This window comes from Prinia subflava, chromosome 35, assembly GCF_021018805.1.
Source record: "Prinia subflava isolate CZ2003 ecotype Zambia chromosome 35, Cam_Psub_1.2, whole genome shotgun sequence".
NCBI lineage: Eukaryota > Metazoa > Chordata > Aves > Passeriformes > Cisticolidae > Prinia > Prinia subflava.
In genome coordinates, this window is record NC_086281.1 from 655,002 (window position 1) to 677,703 (window position 22,702).

Here is a 22,702-nt window from a genome sequence, read left to right on the forward strand (position 1 = left end):
TGTAAAATATAAAATATAAAATATAAAATATAAAATATAAAATATAAAATGTATAATATATTATATTCAGTATTTAATAATCAATATTTAAATATATATAATTATATGTACAGTAATATATATCATTATATATATAAAATATATATATAAAATAATTATTTTCCTGTGAAGCCCGTGCCTGGGGTGGGCTGGGGAGCACCAAGGGCCGGACATTCCCCTCGGGCAGGATTTTCCCGAGCCAGGGCAGCAGGAATCGCCCCCCGGGCTGCTGTGGTGGCGTTTCCCACCCCGACTTCACTGTCCCCCCGCTCCGGGGAACATCAGGAATTTATTTATTTTAATTTTTTCTTATTTATTTTTATTTATTTTAAATTAAGAACAAAACCTCCCTTGGCAGCGGGGCTCGGCTGCGATACGTGAGAAACCTTTTTAAACCTTTTTAAACCTTTTTAAACCTTTTAAAACATTTTTAAACCTTTTTAAACCTTTTTAAACCTTTTTAAACCTTTTTGAACAATCCAGACATTGCCAAAGGAGCTCGTAATTACCGCCTGATACCGCAAATTCTGGCGAGGCTCAGCACTTCCCCAGCGCCTGTCATTATCCTCATTTAATATGCAAATGAGGCTGCGGGGGAAGGTCATTCATGCACCGAGGTATTTGCTGAATTCTGAAAAAGCCTCTCGGTTTGTGCTGGGGAGGCTGAAAATTTGCATTAGTAAGGTTTGACGCAAAATAATTTTGTGATTTGAACTCCTATCAATTCCCCTTGTCCCTTCTAAAATCTGGATTTCTGCTCTAAAACCTCTAAAAAGGTTTTTAAACCTTTTAAACCTCTAAAAAGGTTTTTAGGACAAAATAATTGTGGAGTTTTTTTGTGTCGCCAGGTAGAGCTGAAAACAGATAATTGATCCCTAATGGAGAGGAAACTAATTATTTAAATTGAAGTTGTGACACGGGCAAATAAATTTAATTTTTTTTGCTGTTTACCTTGGTCAGATCATTTCTGAGTGGCCAAAACACCTCCTGAAAGGCCAGAAATTGTCCTGGGAAGGTCAGAAAATGCAGGAAAACTTCCAAAGCTCCTTTAATAATCAAAATTAATGCAAAATTTGGGTGTCCCAGACCCTGAAAATCCAAAACTGAGCTAAAGAAACGAGAATTTGCTTCTGTGCCTGAAAACGCAGGGAGGGACTCAAGAGAGGGTTTGGTCATTAGGTGAAAATCTAATTTATAGAAGGTCTTGTTAATTGGAGAAAGATGAAAATCCTCGGGAATAATAAATTGAGGCGTTTAATGAAAGGTTGTGAGTCACGGGGTGGGTTAAAACCTGCTCACCCCAGGAAACTTCTGGGCTTTTTATTTTTCTTTTCTTTTCTTTTCTTTCTATTCTATATAAAATTAAATCTGAACATTGTGAAAAAAATCCGTTCTGAAGATACAAATCAATTCCGATTTCTTTCAGACTCTGAAATAAGAAAGTTTCTTATCTAGGCCATCAACCCTTAACCGCCTTTAAATTTGAAACCAAATTAATTCCCAAGAGAATCCAAAATTTCAGGTGGGATTTTGGTCCCTCCTGAGCTGAATCAGTGCGTCCTCAGCCCTCAAATTCTGCTAAAAACTGAAGATATGAGACCCTAGAGCCTCTTTTTATGTGGGTTTTTTTTTTTGTGTGTGTGTGTCAAGGAAAAAATTATATATAAATAATAAATAATAAATAATAAATAATAAATAATAAATAATAAATAATAAATAATAAATAATAAATAATAAATAATATATAATAAATAATAAATAATAAATAATAAATAATATATAATATATAATATATAATATATAATATATATTATATAATATATAATATATAATATGTAATGTATAATGTATAATATATAATGTATAATATATAATGTATAATATATAATGTATAATATATAATATTGTATGCTATATGTTATATATTATATATTATATGTTTTATGTTTTATGTTTTATAATATTATATATAAAGTGTATAATCATATATTTAATAATTATTAAATATAATATATTTAATAATTGTTAAATATAATATTAAAAATAACATTAAAAACACGAGCGAAGGCAGCGGAGTGATGCAAGATCTTTTAATGAGAGCAAGAGGAAGTTCCAGCTTGGAGTAGCGCAGACATACACCGAGGAGTAGCTACACCTCGCAGCAGAGGTTCGGGGAGCAGAGCCGCTGTTGGGGAGGAGCCGCAGCCACGCCGGGCTCCCGCCCCTCCTACTCCGCACTTACACCTCGGAGCACACAACACCCCCATCCCCAAACACTGAGAAAGAACAGCAAAAAACACCAAAAAAAGGCGAATGAATCAGAATAACAGCGGGCATGGAAGAGATCCCGAACCCTCAGGATCCGCCACGGAGTAAAATCCACCCGGGAGGCTCCAGCGCGGATTTTGGGGCTTTTCCCCCCGCGCTGGCTCAGCACTGGTAGCAGGGGTAGCAGCTGCCGTAGGAGCATCTCTGGAAGTAGCGGGCCGGGAAGGGCGAGCAGTAGCGGGGGCTGAAGGAGGGGCAGCAGTCGCGGTAGCCCCAGAGGCGCCCGGAGTAGCCCTGGTAGCCGCAGGGGCTGCCGCAGTCCCAGGCGCGGGAGGCGAAGGCGCTGCCCAAGGCGCAGGGGGAGCCGCAGGGATCCTCGCACTGCCGCTGGTAGCAGAAAGTCATCGTGGGGCTGCCGGGGACGCGGGGCTGCGGGAGCGAGAGGAAAAGGCGTGAGGGGCGTGCGGACAGCGAGGAAAGCGCGAGGAAAGTGCGAGAAAAGCCCGAGAAAAGCGCGAGGAAAGAGTGAGGAAAGCGCGAGTAAAGGGCAAGGAAAGCATGAGGAAAGCGTGAGGAAAGCGCGAGGAAAGTGCGAGTAAAGGGTGAAGAAAGCACGAGGAAAGCGCAAGAAAAGCGCGAGTAAAGGGCAAGGAAAGCGCGAGGAAAATGCAAGGAAAGCGCGAGGAAAGGGCGAGGAAAGCGCGAGGAAAGGGCAAGGAAAGCGCAAGAAAAGCGCGAGGAAAGCGCGAGGAAAGCCTGAGTAAAGTGCGAGTAAAGGGCAAGGAAAACCTGAGAAAAGCGCGAGTAAAGCGCGAGTAAAGGGCAAGGAAAGCGCGAGAAAAGCGCGAGGAAAGCCTGAGGAAAGCCTGAGTAAAGCGCGAGTTAAGGGCAAGGAAAACCCGAGAAAAGCGCGAGTAAAGCGCGAGTAAAGGGCGAGGAAACCGCAAGGAAAACACGAGTAAAGGGCGAGTAAAGGGCAAGGAAAGCGTGAGGAAAGCATGAGGAAAGCGCGAGGAAAGCATGAGGAAAGCGCGAGGAAAGTGCGAGTAAAGGGCAAGGAAAGGGTGAGGAAAGCGCGAGGAAAGCGCGAGGAAAGCGAGAGTAAAGCGCGAGTAAAGCCCGAGGAAAGCGCGAGTAAAGGCTGCGGGCCAGGGAGGGAGGGCGAACGCACAGCCCGGGGCCCTCCCGCAGCCCTCCAGCCCCGCTTTGGGGCTGATTCCTCCCCCTGATGCTCCTTCCTGAGCTTCCCCGCACGGTCCCGCTGGAAAACGGGGCTGGGAACCTCGAGCCTGAGTCCAAGCAGGGCCGGGAAATGCTCAGAGCTGCGCGGGGGGAAAAAACCAAAAAAAAACCCCAAAAAACCCCAAAATTCCCCAAAAACCCCCAAAATACCCCCCAAAAAATACCCCAAAAATACCCCCAAAAAACCTGGAGGGAAAAGGGGATCCGTGCAGGGCCGGGGCTGTTTCAAAGGCTCAAATATTAAAAGCCCAGCGAGGAAAGATTGTTTAGAGCGGGGATAACTCCTAAGGCACCGCCTCAACTCCCTTTGGCTGCGGCGTTTGTGGATTAGCGGGAAAAGAAAAAGAGAAAGGAAAATAAAATGGAAAATAAAAGGGAAATGAGAATGAGAATGAGAATGAGAATGAGAATGAGAATGAGAATGAGAATGAGAATGAGAATGAGAATGAGAATAAGAATAAGAATAAGAATAAGAATAAGAATAAGAATAAGAATAAGAATAAGAATAAGGACAAGAACAAGAATTACAAAATTTTAAAAAATAAAAATAAAAATAAAAATAAAAATAAAAATTAAAAAATTAAAAAATTAAAAAATAAAAACAAAAATAAAAATAAAAATAAAAATAAAAATAAAAATAAAAATAAAAATAAAAATAAAAATAAAAATTGAATTTCCCCGGTCTGCCCCGCTTACCGTGGTCTGCAGTGAGAAGGAGGAGCAGGGATTGTTCTCTCCGCAGGATTTGCGGGGTTTTTATGCAGCTCCCGGGCCCGGCCCAGCCCCAATTTCCAGCCCCTTGTCCTGCCCTCATCGATGTCGCGGTGTCCCCAAGCTCCCGGTGAGGTGTCCGGCCCCGCCCGGTCCCTTTGATCCCGGAACCTCCCGGGGCAATCAAACCGCGCTATCGCCGCGCTGAGTCCGCGCTTTGGAGCGCGGCATCAGCAAAGTCCGGCGGAATTCCAGACCCGGCAGCTCCGGGAGAGCTTCCTTGTGCTTTTTTTATTTTATTTTATTTTATTTTATTTTATTTTATTTTATTTTATTTTATTTTATTTTATTTTATTTTATTTTATTTTATTTTATTTTATTTTATTTTATTTTATTTTATTCTATTCTATTCTATTTCATTTCATTTCATTTCATTTCATATTTTATTTTATTTTTTTATTATTTTATTTCATTTCATTTCATTTCATTTCATTTTATTTCATTTCATTTCATTTCATTTCATTTCATTTCATTTCATTTCATATTTTATTCATTTTATTTTATTTTATTTTCCCTTGGAACACTCACGGAAGGGACGCTCGACCTCTGTTTTTTGTGAATTTCGTAACCCCAAAGGACGCTGCCCATCCCTCCCAACATTTCCTGGGGCTTTATTGAATTATTATTTACTGAATTATTGATTCAGCCCCAAAATTGGCCTGCAAAGCATCGAAAAGGAATGGGATTTATTTTTAGAGGGGGGACAAATAAAACCCTCCCGGAGCCGCAATTCCGAGTGAATGACACAGGAAACAGGAGGGGATTACATAAGAGCGGGGTGAAGCAACCCGGAGTTAATATTGAAATAATAAATCTCTTTGTGCCCGAAAATATTTAATAATATTTATAATAATAATAATAATAATATTTAATGAAGGCTTTGATACTCCAAAGGCAGAGAAAGGCCCAGAATTGCTGCCTGTCATTATCCACCCTGGGATGGAGTAAACAGCAAACCAGGGCTGGGAGGTGAAGGTCAGGGGGAAGCCCCATTATTCACCTTCATTAGCGCGAATTAAACACCTCAAGAACATGAGGAAGAATTTGCATTAAACCGTGGTTAGGGTTTGGGGGATTTCTGGGGAAAATTGAAATTATTACAGAGGTAAATCTTTAATTTTGGGGGTTTTTTTGGTGGGCTTTTGTCGTTTTTTAAAAATTCTTTTTATTTTATTTTATTTTATTTTATTTTATTTTATTTTATTTTATTTTATTTTATTTTATTTTATTTTATTTTATTTTATTTTATTTTATTTTATTTTATTTTATTTTATTTTTAATCTTTCTCCTTCTCAGGAACCCCCGAGCCAATCGTTTTCTGATCTTTTTGGAAACAAACACCTCTTTTTTTTTAGGAGCCAGCGAAATTTGCCTGGCTCGGGCTGGCTCTGCAGGAAATTGAGTTTGTGAGCGAATTTCATAGAACACGCCTGGAGATTTCAAAATAAACCCAGAGGTTTCAAATATCGTTATTTCTGCTTGAAATAATTTGGATTTTGGGGGGGTTTTACCTGCTCTAAGGTTCGTTTAAGTCATCGATGTCTGGTTTTATTCAAATGTATTTCCAGTCTTGCATGGAAAAGGATCCACATTTCTTTCTACAGCTGAGGAATTTGGGTCGAATTATTTAATAATATTTTTTAAATATAAACAAAAATAATATAAATATTCTGGCCTAAAAACGCGATTTCCAAATAAACCCAAACATAAAATTATTTCAATATTTTCAATAAATTCTTGAAAAATAATTGAAATTCTTCCTCCCTCAGACAGACCCAGCGTCATCGCAGCTTCCACAAATTGCCCCATTCACCCCGAATTTGGGATTGCGCGCATCCCTTAACCCCGCTCCCCATCCCTTCCTTTTCCTGCTCCAGCTCCAATTTCGCCACCCGAATTCCGCAGATCGTAATTGAACCGTGGGACATGAAAGGGGAGAGAGGAGCGAACTCATCTTTTTGGCAGCCGGGAGCTGAGTAAGGAGCCCGGGACGAGGAAAAACAACCGCATCAGCTGCGGGGATGACGCGCGGGGATGTGATGAGAAGGAGTTTAATTAATTCACCCGGGCAGATAAATGTATAAAAGGGAGCGGAACCCCAGCTCTGCACTCAGCTTCAGCCTCGGATCCTGCTCAGCGTGGTAAGCCGGGCTTAAGGCGGGCTTTGCTGCCGGGCTTTGCCGCAGCGGGGTGGAAATTAAATTTCCGAATTTAATTTTATTTATTCCGTTCAGGCAATTCCATTCCGGGTTGTGTTCTAGAAGCGATTTGCGGGTTTTGTTAAAAATGGGGAATTAAGAGGCTGCTAAATGCAGGAGTTTGGTTTATCTAGAAATGGTTTATTGAGGATATTATGGGTTATTTCGGGGGTTATTTATTATTAATCGGGGAGATTTAGGTGGGACCTTTCCCCAGAGGCTCTAAAGTTGGGTTCATCCTTCTCTCCTCTCCCTGGTTTCCATCCTCTCACGGGCTTTTCCCAAAAGCACCAAATTCCTGAAGGATCTGCGGGCCGGACCCGATCCCCCCTCCCAAAATAAAATTTCTATTTCTATTTCTATTTCTATTTCTATTTCTATTTCTATTTCTATTTCTATTTCTATTTCTATTTCTATTTCTATTTCTATTTCTATTTCTATTTCTATTTCTATTTCTATTTCTATTTCTATTTCTATTTCTATTTCTATTTCTATTTCTATTTCTATTTCTATTTCTATTTCTATTTCTATTCCTATTTCTATTTCTATTTCTATTCCTATTTCTATTCCTCTTTATTCTCATTCTCATTCTCATTCTCATTCTCATTTCCCTTTTATTTTCCATTTTATTTTCCATTTTATTTTCCTTTCTCTTTTTCTTTTCCCCACTAATCCACAAACGCCGCAGCCAAAGGGAGTTGAGGCGGTGCCTTAGGAGTTATCCCCGCTCTAAACAATCTTTCCTCGCTGGGCTTTTAATATTTGAGCCTTTGAAACAGCCCCGGCCCTGCACGGATCCCCTTTTCCCTCCAGGTTTTTTGGGGGTATTTTTTGGGGGGTATTTTGGGGGTTTTTGGGGAATTTGGGGGTTTTTTGGGTTTTTTTTTTGTTTTTTCCCCCAGCGCAGCTCTGAGGATTTCCCGGCCCTGCTTGGACTCAGGCTCGCGGTTCCCAGCCCCGTTTTCCAGCGGGGCCGTGCGGGGAAGCTCAGGAAGGAGCATCGGGGGAGGAATCGGCCCCAAAGCGGGGCTGGAGGGCTGCGGGAGGGCCCCGGGCTGTGCGTTCGCCCTCCCTCCCTGGCCCGCAGCCTTTACTCGCCCTTTCCTCGTGCTTTACTCTCGCTTTCCCTGCCCTTTACTAGCGATTTACTTGCGCTTTCGTTGTGCTTTCTTCACCCTTTACTCGCACTTTCCTCGCGCTTTCCTCGTGCTTTACTCGCGCTTTTCTCGCGCTTTTCTCGGGCTTTCCTTGCGCTTTTCTCGGCCTTTCCTCACCCTTTCCTCGCCCTTTACTTGCCCTTTCCTCGCGCTTTTCTCGGGCTTTCCTCGCGCTTTCCTCGGGCTTTCCTCACGCTTTCCTTGCCCTTTACTCGCGTTTTACTCGCGCTTTCCTCTTGCTTTCTTCACCCTTTCCTCGCACTTTCCTCGCACTTTCCTCGTGCTTTCCTCGCGCTTTCCTTGCACTTTACTCGCGCTTTCCTTGCGCTTTTCTCGTGCTTTCCTCACGCTTTCCTTGCCCTTTACTCGCGCTTTCCTTGGGCTTTCCTCACGCTTTCCTTGCACTTTACTCGCGCTTTCCTCGCGCTTTCCTCACGCTTTCCTTGCCCTTTACTCGCGCTTTCCTTGCGCTTTCCTTGCGCTTTTCTCGTGCTTTCCTCACTCTTTCCTTGCCCTTTACTCGCGATTTACTTGCGCTTTCCTCGTGCTTTCTTCACTCTTTCCTCACGCTTTCCTCGCGCTTTTCTTGCGCTTTCCTCGCGCTTTCCTTGCACTTTCCTCGCACTTTCCTCGCACTTTACTCGCGCTTTCCTCGCGCTTTCCTCGCTGTCCGCACGCCCCTCACGCCTTTTCCTCTCGCTCCCGCAGCCCCGCGTCCCCGCCAGCCCCACGATGACTTTCTGCTACCAGCGGCAGTGCGAGGATCCCTGCGGCTCCCCCTGCGCCTTGGGCAGCGCCTTCGCCTCCCGCGCCTGGGACTGCGGCAGCCCCTGCGGCTACCAGGGCTACTCCGGGCGCCTCTGGGGCTACCGCGACTGCTGCCCCTCCTTCAGCCCCCGCTACTGCTCGCCCTTCCCGGCCCGCTACTTCCAGAGATGCTCCTACGGCAGCTGCTACCCCTGCTACCAGTGCTGAGCCAGCGCGGGGGGAAAAGCCCCAAAATCCGCGCTGGAGCCTCCCGGGTGGATTTTACTCCGTGGCGGATCCTGAGGGTTCGGGATCTCTTCCATGCCCGCTGTTATTCTGATTAATTCGCCTTTTTTTGGTGTTTTTTGCTGTTCTTTCTCAGTGTTTGGGGATGGGGGTGTTGTGTGCTCCGAGGTGTAAGTGCGGAGTAGGAGGGGCGGGAGCCCGGCGTGGCTGCGGCTCCTCCCCACCAGCGGCTCTGCTCCCCGAACCTCTGCTGCGAGGTGTAGCTACTCCTGGGTGTATGTCTGCGCTACTCCAAGCTGGAACTTCCTCTTGCTCTCATTAAAAGATCTTGCATCACTCCGCTGCCTTCGCTCGTGTTTTTAATGTTATTTTTAATATTATATCAAAACTGCTGCTGCCCCTGCTGAGCCTGCGGGGAATTGATGACGGAATTCCCGACGGGAATTCCCGACTCGGGGTTCCTGTGAAGCTTCCCCCAAAACGCTCTGGTTTCCTTTATTTTATTTTATTTTATTTTATTTTATTTTATTTTATTTTATTTTATTTTATTTTATTTTATTTTATTTTATTTTATTTTATTTTATTTTATTTTATTTTATTTTATTTTATTTTATTTTATTTTATTTTATTTTTCCCCATCTTCCCAGACTCGAGCAGAAAATGTCACTTTCCCGAGCAGAAAAATTTCACTTTCCAGGGCAGAAAATTTCACTTTCCCGAGCAGAAAATGTAATTTTCCCTTCACTCCGGGCTCCGTTGGAAGGGTGAAATTCCCAGGGTGCAAAAATACGAGCCCAAAATTCATCGAAAACCTTTCCCAGTAAAACTGGGAGTTGCATTTCCAGCAAATCTCAGGCTGGAGCTTTCCCAAGACTTTTGATCAATTTTGGATGAATTTATCCATTCAGAAGCACAGCTCAAGCTTCAATCTGGTCTCTAAATTTAGCTGCAACTGGTCATAATTTCAATATTTTCTCTAATCAGTAAAATCTGGGAAGTCCTAGACAAATTCCCAAATAAAAACCGGAAAGATGCACAAGTAAAACCACGTGAAAATAAAATAAATTCTGTTGTCTCAGCCCCACAGGCTGATTTAATTACCAGCAGTCCAGTTAAATAAAGAGTTAAAATTCACGGAATTTTAATTTAATTTAATATTTCGTTCACTCCGAGGAGTCTAAAAATAAAACCAGAGATAAATCCAGATTTGGGGGATGAGGAGACGAGGCAGTTCTGAATGAAAACATTGAAAGGCTCAAATAAATAAAATAAATTCTGACTAAAGCAAAGACCGGACTGCCTCGACTCCTGCCTTTGAAGTGACTCTTTTTTTCAATAATGAAGCAGCTGAAAAGAGAATTAAACTTTAAATAGATTAATAACAGCCTATAAATGCATAAAACAGTTATGGGCGTCTGAGAGGTGCTTTGAACTGCTAAAATTATCCACTGTGGGAAAAAAAAGTGAAGGCATTGTGACTTTTTGCTGAAGGAATAAAGGAATTAATTTATGTTTTTCTCTTCATTTCTGTCCTTTGGAATAGGGATAATGAATAATTTCCATCCTTTGTGTGGTACAATTAGAACGGGCCCTGCTCATTCGTGGGGCGCTCAATAAATGTTGATTTTTGAGCTTCGTCTGGGGAAGAATTTGTGCCCGGGAAAAGTGGTTAGGAGTGGAAGGGGCTGCCCAGAGGAGGTTTGGAGTTCCCCACCCCTGGAATTGTCCAGGGAACAGCTGGAGAGGGCACTCAGAGGTCTGAAAATTGAATTATGATCTCGGAGGTCTTTCCCACTTGAACATGTCCCAGCCCAACACGGGAAATCAGAGCAGCAAATCAATAAAACCAACCAAAATCCAGGTTATTGTCCCATCCCTAGAATTGTCCAGGGAAAAGCTGGACAGGGCACTCAGAGCTCTGAAAATTGAATTATGATCTCGGAGGTCTTTCCCACCTGAACATATCCCAGCCCACGGGGAAATTTCCCACGGGAAATCAGAGCAGCCAACCCACAAAACCCAACCAAAATCCAAGTTATTGTCCCATCCCTGGAGGTCCCCAAGGCCAGGCTGGACAGGGTTTGGAGCACTCTGGGACAGTGGAAATGTCCCTGATAATGGCAGAGGGGGACAGGATGAGGTTTGAGGTCCCTTCCAACCCAAACCACCCCGTGACTGACCCCACGATGGGACATTTCACACCATCCCTCCCTCAGAGCCCGATTTCCAGCCAGGATGAAGAAACCCATGACAACAGAAATCCTTTATGCAATGCAGATCCTTTATTTAAGGATGGGAAAGGCCACAGGCAGCGGCAGCGAGACACAAACCAGCACAGCAGCACCGCGCTGCGAACGCGGAGACCCCGAGGCAGCACCGGGGCTGCAGCGCGGAGCTCCCCCCGCGCCAGGGCGGCCTGGGGGGCTCGGGGGTGGGCACAGCCTCGGCCGAGCCGGCAGCGAGGAGAGGGGGCAGCTCTGGGGGCAGCGCCGGGAGCCCCCGAGGCTCTGCAGGGTCACCCTGGCAGGCGACAGCGACCCCGCAGATCCCGGGGCTGCCGGGCCAGCCCCGAGCAGCGGCGGCAGCTCCGGCCCGGCCCGGGTGGACAGCGGGGGCCGGGGGTGCGTCCCGCGGGCACGGGCAGCACCGAGCTGCGGGGGATCGGGGCCTTAGCAGGGCCCGCAGAAACCCCCGAGGGAGCGGGAACCGCGGCCGCAGCTGCCCCCAGAGCCCCCAAAGCCACCAAAGCCTCCAAAGCCCCCATAACCCCCGGAGCCGCCGGAGCCCCCAGAACCCCCGCGGCCCCCAAAGGAGCCCCCGGAGCCGGCTCCGACGTAGGGAGCTCCGGCCGAGCCCACGGCGCTGTGCTGCGGGAAGGAGCTGAGGATGGGCCCGGGGAAGGTGACCACCGAGGCCGGAGGCTGGATGACCACCGTGGAGTCGGGGCACTGGCGCACGCAGGGCTGGTTGCAGGTGTCAGCCAGAGGGGCCGGGGTGGCCACGCCGCAGCTGGGCACGCACAGGCTGGAGCAGGACATCCTTGACGGGCAGGGAGAGCTGCAAGGCAAGGCACAGCCACGGTTCATGTCGGGAACTCATCCCCAGTCCCTCCCGGCTCTGTCCCGCCTGCACCCCGCGGGCCGGGACGCGCTCTGGATCACCCCAGGCACTCCCAGCAAATCCCTGAAATGGTTCCTTGCATCCCCCGCTGCCCTCACCGTGTCCGGCTCCGGCCTGCCCGTGGCAATGAAGGAAAACTCCCACCCCCGCATGCCCAGGCTCCCCGAGGAGCTGAGGCCGGGGCTGGAACCCCGAGCACCCCAACTCTGCCCTGCCAGAGCTGTCGGGGCGCGGGGACAAAGATTCCCCGGGAAATCCAGAGCCGGAGAGGCCCCGGGAGAGGCGCAGGGGAGGAAGGAGGGACGGAGGGAGGACTCGCACTCACCGGAGCGATCAATGAGCAGAGAAGAGCGGAGGGAGCTGGATGCAGCCCTGTGGAGCCCTCGCACCTTTTATACATCCCCAAGAGCCCGGGGCACGGGCCGGGACGTGGGGGCAACCCGCCAGTAATTAGCAATTCCAGCTGACAAGTTCAATGACACAGCTAATGATGGGGGACACTTCTTGGTCATTCCTTCCCTTTTTGGAGATATTGGTGAGGAAAGGTGCCCGGCACCCATGGGAGGCGAGGGGAGGGCGGGCCGTGGGCCATCATTACATGACAGCCACGCTGCTGCTGCAGCCCAATAAACCCTGAGCCGGCCCTAATCCCTCACGCTCCTCACACACAACGCCGAGCATCCTTTGGCACCGGCCTGTGCCCAGCCCCGCCGCGCTCAGCCCCGGCCCGGCCGTGCCCGTGAGGCGGCAGTGCCCGCCCGGGGCTGTCCTGGCTCTGGGGGGCTCGGCCAGCACCCCCTGGGCCACCCTCGGGGCCAGCCGGGCACTCCCGGGGGGCTCGGGCAGGACCAGCTCCCACAGACGGGGCTGCAGGAGCCGCTGCTGCCCCTGTGTTCCTCCCGTACTGTCCCCTCTGTCACCGCTGTCCCACCGCCCGTGCTGTCCCCTCTGTCACCGCTGTCCCACCGCTCTCCCCCTTCCCTGCCGCTCCGGGCCTTGCCCACCGCTGCCACCTGCGCTCTCTGCCCTCGGCGTGGCCATCGAGGGACACTGGCACATGGAAATCCCAATTTTCCATCAGCGGGGGCAACTCAGAGACGTGTCTGGGCACCCCAGAACTTTGGGATGAACAACTTGTGCTGGCACTGCGAGTCGGTGGCACTCGGGAGACACCCCGAGAGCGGCTGCTCCTTGTGCCCAAGCTGTTTGCCAGCCCGTAAAAGGCAGCTAATGACAGGGGTGACGGCTGGGGCAGCGCTCAAGATGCCTGCGATTGTTCTGGGTAAGCAAAGCGAGGGATTAGGGCCAGATCAGGCTTTATTGGGGCTCTGAGTGCGGCTGCAGCACCGTGTCTGTCACGTAATGATGGCCACGGCCGGCCCTGTCAGCGCCTCTCTCGTGTCCACTCATCCCCAGCCCGCTGTCCACAATGGGGGGATGACAGAATTTTCCTGCGTCCCTTCGCTTCACGAGGCTTGGCAGCGCGGGGAGTTCCTCATTACTGGGGGGTCTGTCCGCACCCCCTGGACAATGCCCCGGGCTCTCGGGGCTGTATAAAAGAGCCGAGCTCCTCCACAGAGCTCCATCCACACTCCTGCACTTGACTCCTCTCCTCACCAGGGTAAGCGCAGCTCTCCGAGGCCTCTCGGGGATCCCTCCGTGCCTCTCTGCACACAACTCCCGGCTCACAGCTCTGCGTCTTCTTCCCCGCGGTGTTTTGCAGAAGCCTTGAACAGTCCGAACGATGTCCTGCTGTGTCCCCAGCTGCGGCGTGGCCACCCCGGCCCCTCTGGCTGACACCTGCAACGAGCCCTGCGTGCGCCAGTGCCCCGACTCCACGGTGGTCATCCAGCCTCCGGCCTCGGTGGTCACCTTCCCCGGGCCCATCCTCAGCTCCTTCCCGCAGCAGAGCGCCGTGGGCTCGGCCGGAGCTCCCTACGTCGGCGGCGGCTTCGGGGGCTCCGCCGGGAGCCGTGGGGGCTCCGGGGGCTTTGGGGGCTCCGGCGGCTCCGGGGGCTTTGGGGGCATGGGTGGTTATGGAGGTTTTGGGGGCAGCTGCGGCGGCTCCCGAAGCTGCGGGCCCTGCTAAGGCCCGGCCCGAGCGCGGCCCCGGCCCCGGCGGAGCTCCAGGAGCGGCCCCGGCGCATCCCCGCCCGCCGCGGCCCGGGCCCCGCAGGGAGCCCTCGGCGGGGGCCCCGCGCTGCTGCCCCGCGCCCGCTGCCCTCGCACGCCAATAAAAGCTGCCTCGCCTTGCAATGTTCTCCCGCCTCTCGTTCTCTCTTTGCTCCGCGCCCGCCGCCCCGGGCCCGGCGCCGCTCCCGCCGCGCCTCCGGGCGGTCCCGCCCGCTGCGGGCGCGGCACAAGCGCCGCCACTGCCGGGGCTCCTCCTGCCCGCGCTGGGCCAGCGCAGCTCGCCCCGAGCCAGGCCCTGCTCCGCTCCTCGGCCCGGCCTCTGCCCCTGTCCCTGCCCGCCTCTGCCCGCCCCGGGTCCAGCTCTGCAGCCCCGGCACCGCCCCGGGCTCGCTGCCGCCTCCCTTCCCGCTCCGGGCATTCCCCGGGCACTGCCGCAGCCCCGGGGCCCGGAGGATTGGGGGGAGCCGCTGCAGCCCCCCCCGGCCCCGGCCCCGCTGCCGCCTCTCGGCGCTCCCGGCCCCGCAGGGAGAGCGAGAGCAGCCCCAGCCCGCGCCGCTGCTGCGCCTCCATCCCCGCACACCTTCCTGCCCCCGGACACCGCCGCCCGCTCCCGCTTCTCCTGGGGGTCCCGCGGGTCCCCGGAGCGCTGCTGGCCCCGCCTGCTCCCGCTGCGCCTGCACAGGCCCTTCCTGGGGTCCCCAGTGTCACCCACCCCTCGCCGGGGACACGGCTCTGCCCGGGAGCAGCAGCGGGACAACTCCCCACAGCCCTGCTGGCCCTCGGCTGCCCCTGCTCACACCCAATTACAACCGCAAAATTAAATTATTATTTAATTTATTCTGAACACTGCATGCACGCAATTACATCCCCAAAATTAAAATATTGTTTAATTTATTCTGAATACTGCATGCATAGGAAATAGCGCGATCACATGGATAGAGTAAGAAATTATATTCTCTAAAACTGGTCTAGGTGAACTTACAAAATAAACCAGGGAAATCCCAAACCCAGGAAGGCTTTGGTGTTATTTTTTTCTGGGAAGGAATTTCCACACATATCAATAAGGAAAGGAAGGGACCTCGGCGGGGAGGGAACTCCAAGCTCCTGTCCCGAGAGCTTTGTGCTCCGTGGGGCTGAACCCTGCGGTCACTCCCTGGCGTGGAGAGGACACGGGACAGGATCTGCTCGGGTCTATCCCTCCCTTCCCAGCTGCCGCCGCCTCAGCCTGGACAGACCGACAGACAGACAGACAGAGAGCCTGGGACATGCAGAGCTCATCCCCGCATTTCAGGGACCTTCCAAGGGCACCAAGCCCGGCCCGAGAGGCGCTGTCAGCTTTGCTGCTTTGGCTGAGAGTTCCTGCCGCAGCCTCGGGGCGCTTCCCCACCGGCAGCGCGGGCTTTGGGAAGGGCCGCGTTTGCTGCAGCCCGGAGAACACGGGGACCTGGGGGGGCTGTGACCCCCGGGGGCTGCCACAGCCTCGGCTGGAACATCCCGAGCCGAGGGTGCCCAGGCCCCGCTCGGGGGCACTGCCCGGGGGGCTTCCAACAGCCCCGCACACCCCCGGGAGATTGGGGGCAGCGGCAGGAAGGGAGGATGAAGCAAAACCAGGAGTCGAGATTGCGATGCAAGACAGCTTTTATTGCAGGGGCAGGGCAGGAGGGGCTCGGCACAGCAGCAGCGGGGCAGTGGCCAAGGGCTGGCCGTGTCCCGGCCCCGGGCCGAGCCGGGACAGCGGGAGCGGCAGCCCCGGCCCGGGCTCGGCGCTCGGGGCACGCCGAGCCCCGCGGGGCTGCTCAGGCGGGGCAGGGACGAGGCACAGGAGCTTCCCAAGCTGGCACCGGGCTCCCGAGGAGCGCAGCCCGGCGGGGCCCAAGGGGGTTTCTTGCACGGAGCGTCGGGTCGGGGGATGCCGGGCTTTCTCCTGGAGCTCTCCTCGCTCGGAGGCCGCGCTCGGCCTTAGCAGGGCCCGCAGTTGCCATTGACGTAGCGGTGGCCGCTGCTCCAGCCGCCCCAGCCGCAGCCCCCAAGGCCCCCATAGCCCCCATAGCCCCCATAACCTCCACAACCCCAACCCCCGTAGCCCCCACGGCTTCCGTAACCCCAACCCCCGTAGCCCCCACGACCTCCATATCCCCAACCTCCGTAACCTCCATAACCTCCATAAACTCCAGAGCCCCAGCCCCCGTAGCCCCCACGGCTGCCAAAGGCGCCCCCGGAGCCGGCTCCGACGTAGGGAGCTCCGGCCGAGCCCACGGCGCTCTGCTGCGGGAAGGAGCTGAGGATGGGCCCGGGGAAGGTGACCACCGAGGCCGGAGGCTGGATGACCACCGTGGAGTCGGGGCACTGGCGCACGCAGGGCTCGTTGCAGGTGTCAGCCAGAGGGGCCGGGGTGGCCACGCCGCAGCTGGGCACGCACAGGCTGGAGCAGGACATCCTTGCACGGGTAGGGAGAGCTGCAAGGCAAGGCACAGCCACGGTTCATGCCGGGAACTCATCCCCAATCCCTCCTGGCTCTGTCCTGCGTGGAGCCCGTGTGCCAGGACGTGCTCTGGATCCTCTCAGGCATTCTGAGCTCGGCCCCATTCCCTTGAAATGCCTGCCCAGGTCCCTGCTGCCCTCAGCATCCCTGGGTCTTGCCTGACTATTCGAATTAACAAAACTTTGACATCCAAAGCACACGGACAATCCTCAAGCTTCCAAAGCCCTCGAAATCGGAAGCAGTAGGACAATCCTCAAGCTTCCAAAGCGCTCAGTCCCTCAGTACAACACCAACCACCCGAACTCTGCCCTAGGAGAGCAAGAGGAACCCACAGAGCCAAAGGTTCCTCGAGAAAGCCCCGGACAAAGATTCCTTCCAAAGCAGGAGAGAGGAGAGGAGGCTTGGACTTACCAAGTTGATAAGGCGAGTCAAGCGGTGGAAGGTGGATAGAGCTCTGCGAAACCTTTGGGCCTTTTATACATCTCTGAAAGGGCCTGGGGCATTAGGAAAGGGGAGCGGTGGCAAAAAAACAGGTAATTAGGAATTCAAGCTGACAAGCTTCATCAGAGAGATAATGATGCAACACAATTATACACCCCAACATCAGGGAGATATTGGTGAGGAAACGTGCCCTGCACACATGGGAGGCGAGGCGGGGGCCGGCCGTGGGCCATCATTACATGACAGCCACGCTGCTGCTGCAGAGCAGCTCCCGGCCCCAATAAACCCTGAGCCGGCCCTAATCCCTCACGCTGCTCACACACGACGCCGAGCATCCTTTGGCACCCGCCTGTGCCCAGCCCCGCCGCGCTCAGCCCCGGCCCGGCCGTGCCCGTGAGCCGGCAGTGCCCGCCCGGGGCTGTCCTGGCTCTGGGGGGCTCGGCCAGCACCCCCTGGGCCACCCTCGGGGCCAGCTGGGCACTCCCGGGGGGCTCGGGAAGGACCCAGCTCCCACAGACGGGGCTGCGGGAGCCGCGGGGAGCCGGTCCCGCTGCTGCCCTTCTGCTCCTCCCGTGCTGTCCCCTCTGTCACCGCTGTCCCACCGCTCTACCCCTTCCCTGCCGCTCCGGGCCTTGCTCGGCACTGGCATCTGCCCCCTCTGCCCTCGGCGTGGCCATCGAGGGACACTGGGACATGGAAATCACAGAATCACAAAACCACAGAATCACCGAATCCCAGAATCCCAGAATCCCAAAATCTCAGAATCCCAGAACCATAGAATCACAGAATCACAGAATCACAGAATCACAGAATCACAGAATCACAGAATCACAGAATCCCAAAATCTCAGAATCCCAGAACCACAGAATCACAGAATCCCAGAATCTCAGAGTCCCAGAATCTCAGAATCACAGAACGACTGGGTTGGAAGAGACCTTCAAGATCATCGAGTCCAACCCAACCCTGACACCTCAACCAAACCATGGCCCCGAGTGCCACATCCAGTCTTTGCTTAAACACATCCAGGGATGGCGACTCCACCACCTCCCTGGGCAGATCACTCCAGGACTTTATTATTCTCTCTGTGAAAATCTTTTTTCTGATATCCAACTTATATTTCCCTTGACACCGCTTGGGACTGTGTTCTCTCATTCTGTTGTAGCCTGGATCCCAAAGACCTCCAGAACCTGAGCGGGGACAACTCACAGAGGTTTTAGGGCACCCCAAACCCTTGGGATGAACATTTTTTGCTGGCACTGCGAGTCGGTGGCACTCGGGAGACACCCCGAGAGCGGCTGCTCCTTGTGCCCAAGCTGTTTGCCAGCCCGTAAAAGGGAGCTAATGACAGGGGTGACGGCTGGGGCAGCGCTCAAGATGCCTGCGATTGTTCTGGGTAAGCAAAGCGAGGGATTAGGGCCAGATCAGGCTTTATTGGGGCTCTGAGTGCGGCTGCGGCACCGTGTCTGTCATGTAATGATGGGCCACGAGTGTCCCTCCCATCACTTCCTTCACATCCAGGACACGTTTTCACACCTGTGTCCCCAATGAGGGGATGCCATGGAATTATCTTGCGACATTATCTCTGTGATGAAGCTTGTCAGCGTGAATTGCTAATTATTTAGGATTTTGTTTTTTCGCCACCACCCCCTTTCCTGCAGCCCCGAGGCTCTCCGGGCTGTATAAAAGAGCCGAGCTCCTCCACAGAACTCCATCCACACATCTCCACTCGACTCCTCTCATCACCAGGGTAAGAACAGCTCTTCAAAACCTCTCGGGGATCTCTCTCTTTCCATGCAATCCCTTCCTCACGGCTTGACTTCTTCCCGGGGCTGTTTTCCAGCACTCTCTGACTCTGCAAGGATGTCCTGCTCCAGCCTGTGCGTGCCCAGCTGCGGCGTGGCCACCCCGGCCCCTCTGGCTGACACCTGCAACGAGCCCTGCGTGCGCCAGTGCCCCGACTCCACGGTGGTCATCCAGCCTCCGGCCTCGGTGGTCACCTTCCCCGGGCCCATCCTCAGCTCCTTCCCGCAGCAGAGCGCCGTGGGCTCGGCCGGAGCTCCCTACGTCGGCGCCGGCTCCGGGGGCGCCTTTGGCAGCCGTGGGGGCTACGGGGGCTGGGGCTCTGGAAGTTATGGAGGTTATGGAGGTTATGGAGGTTACGGAGGTTGGGGCTATGGAGGATATGGAGGTTATGGGGGTTGGGGCTACGGAAGCCGTGGGGGCTACGGGGGTTGGGGTTGTGGAGGTTATGGGGGCTATGGGGGCTATGGGGGCCTTGGGGGCTGCGGCTGGGGCGGCTGGAGCAGCGGCCACCGCTACCTCAATGGCAACTGCGGGCCCTGCTAAGGCCGAGCGCGGCCTCCGAGCGAGGAGAGCTCCAGGAGAAAGCCCGGCATCCCCCGACCCGACGCTCCGTGCAAGAAACCCCCTTGGGCCCCGCCGGGCTGCGCTCCTCGGGAGCCCGGTGCCAGCTTGGGAAGCTCCTGTGCCTCGTCCCTGCCCCGCCTGAGCAGCCCCGCGGGGCTCGGCGTGCCCCGAGCGCCGAGCCCGGGCCGGGGCTGCCGCTCCCGCTGTCCCGGCTCGGCCCGGGGCCGGGACACGGCCAGCCCTTGGCCACGGCGCCGCTGCTGCTGTGCCGAGCCCCTCCTGCCCTGCCCCTGCAATAAAAGCTGTCTTGCATCGCAATCTCGACTCCTGGTTTTGCTTCATCCTCCCTTCCTGCCGCTGCCCCCAATCTCCCGGGGGTGTGCGGGGCTGTTGGAAGCCCCCCGGGCAGTGCCCCCGGGCGGGGCCTGGGCACGCTCGGCTCAGGATGTTCCAGCCGAGGCTGTGGCAGCCCCCGGGGGTCACAGCCCCCCCGGCTCCCCGTGTTCTCCGGGCTGCAGCAAACGCGGCCCTTCCCAAAGCCCGCGCTGCCGGTGGGGAAGCGCCCCGAGGATCCTGCAGGAACTCTCAGCCAAAGCAGCAAAGCTGACAGCGCCTCTCGGGCCGGGCTTGGTGCCCTTGGAAGGTCCCTGAAATGCGGGGATGAGCTCTGCATGTCCCAGGCTCTCTGTCTGTCAGTCTGTCTGTCCAGGCTGAGGCGGCGGCAGCAGGGAAGGGAGGGATAGACCCGAGCAGATCCTGTCCCGTGTCCTCTCCACGCCAGGGAGTGACCGCAGGGTTCAGCCCCACGGAGCACAAAGCTCTCGGGACAGGAGCTTGGAGTTCCCGCCCCGCCGAGGTCCCTTCCTTTCCTTATTGATATGTGTGGAAATTCCTTCCCAGATAAAAAAACACCAAAACCTTCCTGGGTTTGGGGATTTCCCTGGTTTATTTTGTAAGTTCACCTAAATCAGTTTTATACAATATAATTTCCTACTCTATCCATGTGATCGCAGTAGTTCCAATGCATGCAGTATTCAGAATAAATTAAATAATATTTAAATATTGGGGATGTAATTGCGTGCATGCCGTATTCAGAATACATTAAATAATAATTTAATTTTGCGGTTGCAATTGGGTGTGAGCAGGGGCAGCCGAGGGCCAGCAGGGCTGTGGGGAGTTGTCCCGCTGCTGCTCCCGGGCAGAGCCGTGTCCCCGGCGAGGGGTGGGTGACACTGGGGACCCCAGGAAGGGCCTGTGCAGGCGCAGCGAGAGCAGGCGGGGCCAGCAGCGCTCCGGGGACCCGCGGGGACCCCCAGGAGAAGCGGGAGCGGGCGGCGGTGTCCGGGGGCAGGAAGGTGTGCGGGGATGGAGGCGCAGCAGCGGCCGCGGGCTGGGGCTGCTCTCGCTCTCCCTGCGGGGCCGGGAGGGCCGAGAGGCGGCAGCGGGGCCGGGTCCGGGGGGGCTGCAGCGGCTCCCCCCAATCCTCCGGGCCCCGGGGCTGCGGCAGCGCCCGGGGAATGCCCGGAGCGGGAAGGGAGGCGGCAGCGGGCCCGGGGCGGTGCCGGGGCTGCAGAGCGGGAGCCCGGGGCGGGCAGAGGCGGGCAGGGACAGGGGCAGAGGCCGGGCCGAGGAGCGGAGCAGGGCCCGGCTCGGGGGGAGCTGCGCTGGCCCAGCGCGGGCAGGAAGAGCCCCGGCAGTGGCGGCGCTTGTGCCGCGCCCGCAGCGAGCGGGGCCGCCCGGAGGCGCGGCGGGAGCGGCGCCGGGCCCGGGGCGGCGGGCGCGGAGCAAAGAGAGAACGAGAGGCGGGTGAACATTGCAAGGCGAGGCAGCTTTTATTGGCGTGCGAGGGCAGCGGGCGCGGGGCAGCAGCGCGGGGCCCCCGGCGAGGGCTCCCCGCGGGGCCCGGGCCGCAGCGGGCGGGGATGCGCCGGGGCCGCTCCTGGAGCTCCGCCGGGGCCGGGGCCGCGCTCGGGCCGGGCCTTAGCAGGGCCCGCAGCTTCGGGAGCCGCCGCAGCTGCCCCCAAAACCTCCGAAGCCCCCCATGCCCCCAAAGCCCCCGGAGCCCCCAGAACCCCCGGAGCCCCCACGGCTCCCGGCGGAGCCCCCGAAGCCTCCCCCGACGTAGGGAGCTCCCGCCGAGCCCACGGCGCTCTGCTGCGGGAAGGAGCTGAGGATGGGCCCGGGGAAGGTGACCACCGAGGCCGGAGGCTGGATGACCACCGTGGAGTCGGGGCACTGGCGCACGCAGGGCTCGTTGCAGGTGTCAGCCAGAGGGGCCGGGGTGGCCACGCCGCAGCTGGGGACACAGCAGGACATCGTTCGGACTGTTCAAGGCTTCTGCAAAACACGGCGGGGAAGAAGAGGCAGAGCTGTGAGCCGGGAGTTGTGTGCAGAGAGGAACGGAGGGATCCCCGAGAGGCCTCAGAGAGCTGCGCTTACCCTGGTGAGGAGAGGAGTCAAGTGCAGGAGTGTGGATGGAGCTCTGTGGAGGAGCTCGGCTCTTTTATACAGCCCCGAGAGCCCGGGGCATTGTCCAGGGGCTGCGGACAGACCCCCCAGTAATGAGGAACTCCCCGCGCTGCCAAGCCTCGTGAAGCGAAGGGACGCAGGAAAATTCTGTCATCCCCCCATTGTGGACAGCGGGCTGGGGATGAGTGGACACGAGAGAGGCGCTGACAGGGCCGGCCGTGGCCATCATTACGTGACAGACACGGTGCTGCAGCCGCACTCAGAGCCCCAATAAAGCCTGATCTGGCCCTAATCCCTCGCTTTGCTTACCCAGAACAATCGCAGGCATGGTGAGCGCTGCCCCAGCCGTCACCCCTGTCATTAGCTGCCTTTTACGGGCTGGCAAACAGCTTGGGCACAAGGAGCAGCCGCTCTCGGGGTGTCTCCCGAGTGCCACCGACTCGCAATGCCAGCAAAAGTTGTTCATCCCAAGGTTTTGGGGTGCCCAGACACGTCTGTGAGTTGTCCCTGCTCAGGTTGTGGAGGCCTTTGGGATCCAGGCTACAACAGAACGAGTGGACACAGTCTCGAGTGGTGTCAAGGGAAATATAAGTTGGATATCAGAAAAAAGATTTTCACAGAGAGAATAATAAAGTCCTGGAGTGATCTGCCCAGGGAGGTGGTGGAGTCGCCATCCCTGGATGTGTTTAAACAAAGACTGGATGTGGCACTCGGTGCCATGGTTTAGTTGAGGTGTCAGGGCTGGGTTGGACTCGATGATCGTGAAGGTCTCTTCCAACCCAGTCGTTCTGTGATTCTGTGATTCTGTGATTCTGTGATTCTGGGATTCTGGGATTCTGTGATTTCCATGTCTCAGTTTCCCTTGAGGGCCACGCCGAGGGCAGAGGGGGCAGATGGCAGCGGTGGGCAAGGCCCGGAGCCGCAGGGAAGGGGGAGAGCGGTGGGACAGCGGTGACAGAGGGGACAGCACGGGCGGTGGGACAGCGGTGACAGAGGGGACAGCACGGGAGGAGCAGAAGGGC

At 54.8% G+C, this 22,702-nt stretch overlaps 5 protein-coding genes across 6 annotated transcripts; 2 read left to right on the forward strand and 3 right to left on the reverse strand.

Annotated features, from left to right (window-relative positions):
• Positions 1-10,938: 10,938 nt before the first annotated feature.
• Positions 10,939-13,540, reverse strand: LOC134563306 (claw keratin-like). The gene is made up of 2 exons (XM_063421177.1): positions 13,406-13,540; positions 10,939-11,725 (listed from the first exon to the last, which is right to left on the reverse strand). The coding sequence occupies exon 2, from the start codon at positions 11,704-11,706 to the stop codon at positions 11,338-11,340; it is 369 nt and encodes a 122-aa protein (XP_063277247.1). The 5' UTR covers positions 11,707-11,725; positions 13,406-13,540; the 3' UTR covers positions 10,939-11,337.
• Positions 13,478-14,299, forward strand: LOC134563318 (claw keratin-like). Its single transcript, XM_063421186.1, has one exon. It carries the CDS (start codon positions 13,533-13,535, stop codon positions 13,875-13,877), a length of 345 nt encoding a protein of 114 aa, XP_063277256.1. The 5' UTR covers positions 13,478-13,532; the 3' UTR covers positions 13,878-14,299.
• Positions 14,300-15,880: 1,581 nt separating this feature from the next.
• On the reverse strand, positions 15,881-16,357 carry LOC134563284 (claw keratin-like). The gene is made up of 2 exons (XM_063421155.1): positions 16,030-16,357; positions 15,881-15,981 (listed from the first exon to the last, which is right to left on the reverse strand). Exons 1-2 carry the CDS (start codon positions 16,355-16,357, stop codon positions 15,881-15,883), a joined length of 429 nt encoding a protein of 142 aa, XP_063277225.1.
• Positions 16,358-18,704: 2,347 nt separating this feature from the next.
• On the forward strand, positions 18,705-19,190 carry LOC134563282 (claw keratin-like). Of its 2 annotated transcripts, none has more exons than XM_063421152.1 (2): positions 18,705-19,041; positions 19,090-19,190. In XM_063421152.1, exons 1-2 carry the CDS (start codon positions 18,705-18,707, stop codon positions 19,188-19,190), a joined length of 438 nt encoding a protein of 145 aa, XP_063277222.1. The 2 variants fall into 2 exon arrangements, with proteins under 2 accessions (XP_063277222.1, XP_063277223.1); XM_063421153.1 differs by having other exon boundaries at positions 18,705-19,032.
• A 1,361-nt stretch (positions 19,191-20,551) lies between these two features.
• On the reverse strand, positions 20,552-22,487 carry LOC134563321 (claw keratin-like). The gene has a single exon (XM_063421190.1). The coding sequence runs from the start codon at positions 21,525-21,527 to the stop codon at positions 21,192-21,194; it is 336 nt and encodes a 111-aa protein (XP_063277260.1). The 5' UTR covers positions 21,528-22,487; the 3' UTR covers positions 20,552-21,191.
• Positions 22,488-22,702: the final 215 nt, after the last annotated feature.

Coding starts and splice junctions, on each gene's coding strand:
- LOC134563321 (XM_063421190.1), bottom strand. CDS start 21,527: ATGTCCTGCTGTGTCCCCAGCTGCGGCGTGGCCACCCCGGCCCCTCTG.
- LOC134563282 (XM_063421152.1), top strand. CDS start 18,705: ATGTCCTGCTCCAGCCTGTGCGTGCCCAGCTGCGGCGTGGCCACCCCG. Junction 19,042..19,089: donor AGGATATGGAGGTTATGGGG/GTTGGGGCTACG, acceptor GGGGTTGTGGAG/GTTATGGGGGCTATGGGGGC.
- LOC134563318 (XM_063421186.1), top strand. CDS start 13,533: ATGTCCTGCTGTGTCCCCAGCTGCGGCGTGGCCACCCCGGCCCCTCTG.
- LOC134563284 (XM_063421155.1), bottom strand. CDS start 16,357: ATGTCCTGCTCCAGCCTGTGCGTGCCCAGCTGCGGCGTGGCCACCCCG. Junction 15,982..16,029: donor AGGTCGTGGGGGCTACGGGG/GTTGGGGTTACG, acceptor GGGGTTGTGGAG/GTTATGGGGGCTATGGGGGC.
- LOC134563306 (XM_063421177.1), bottom strand. CDS start 11,706: ATGTCCTGCTCCAGCCTGTGCGTGCCCAGCTGCGGCGTGGCCACCCCG.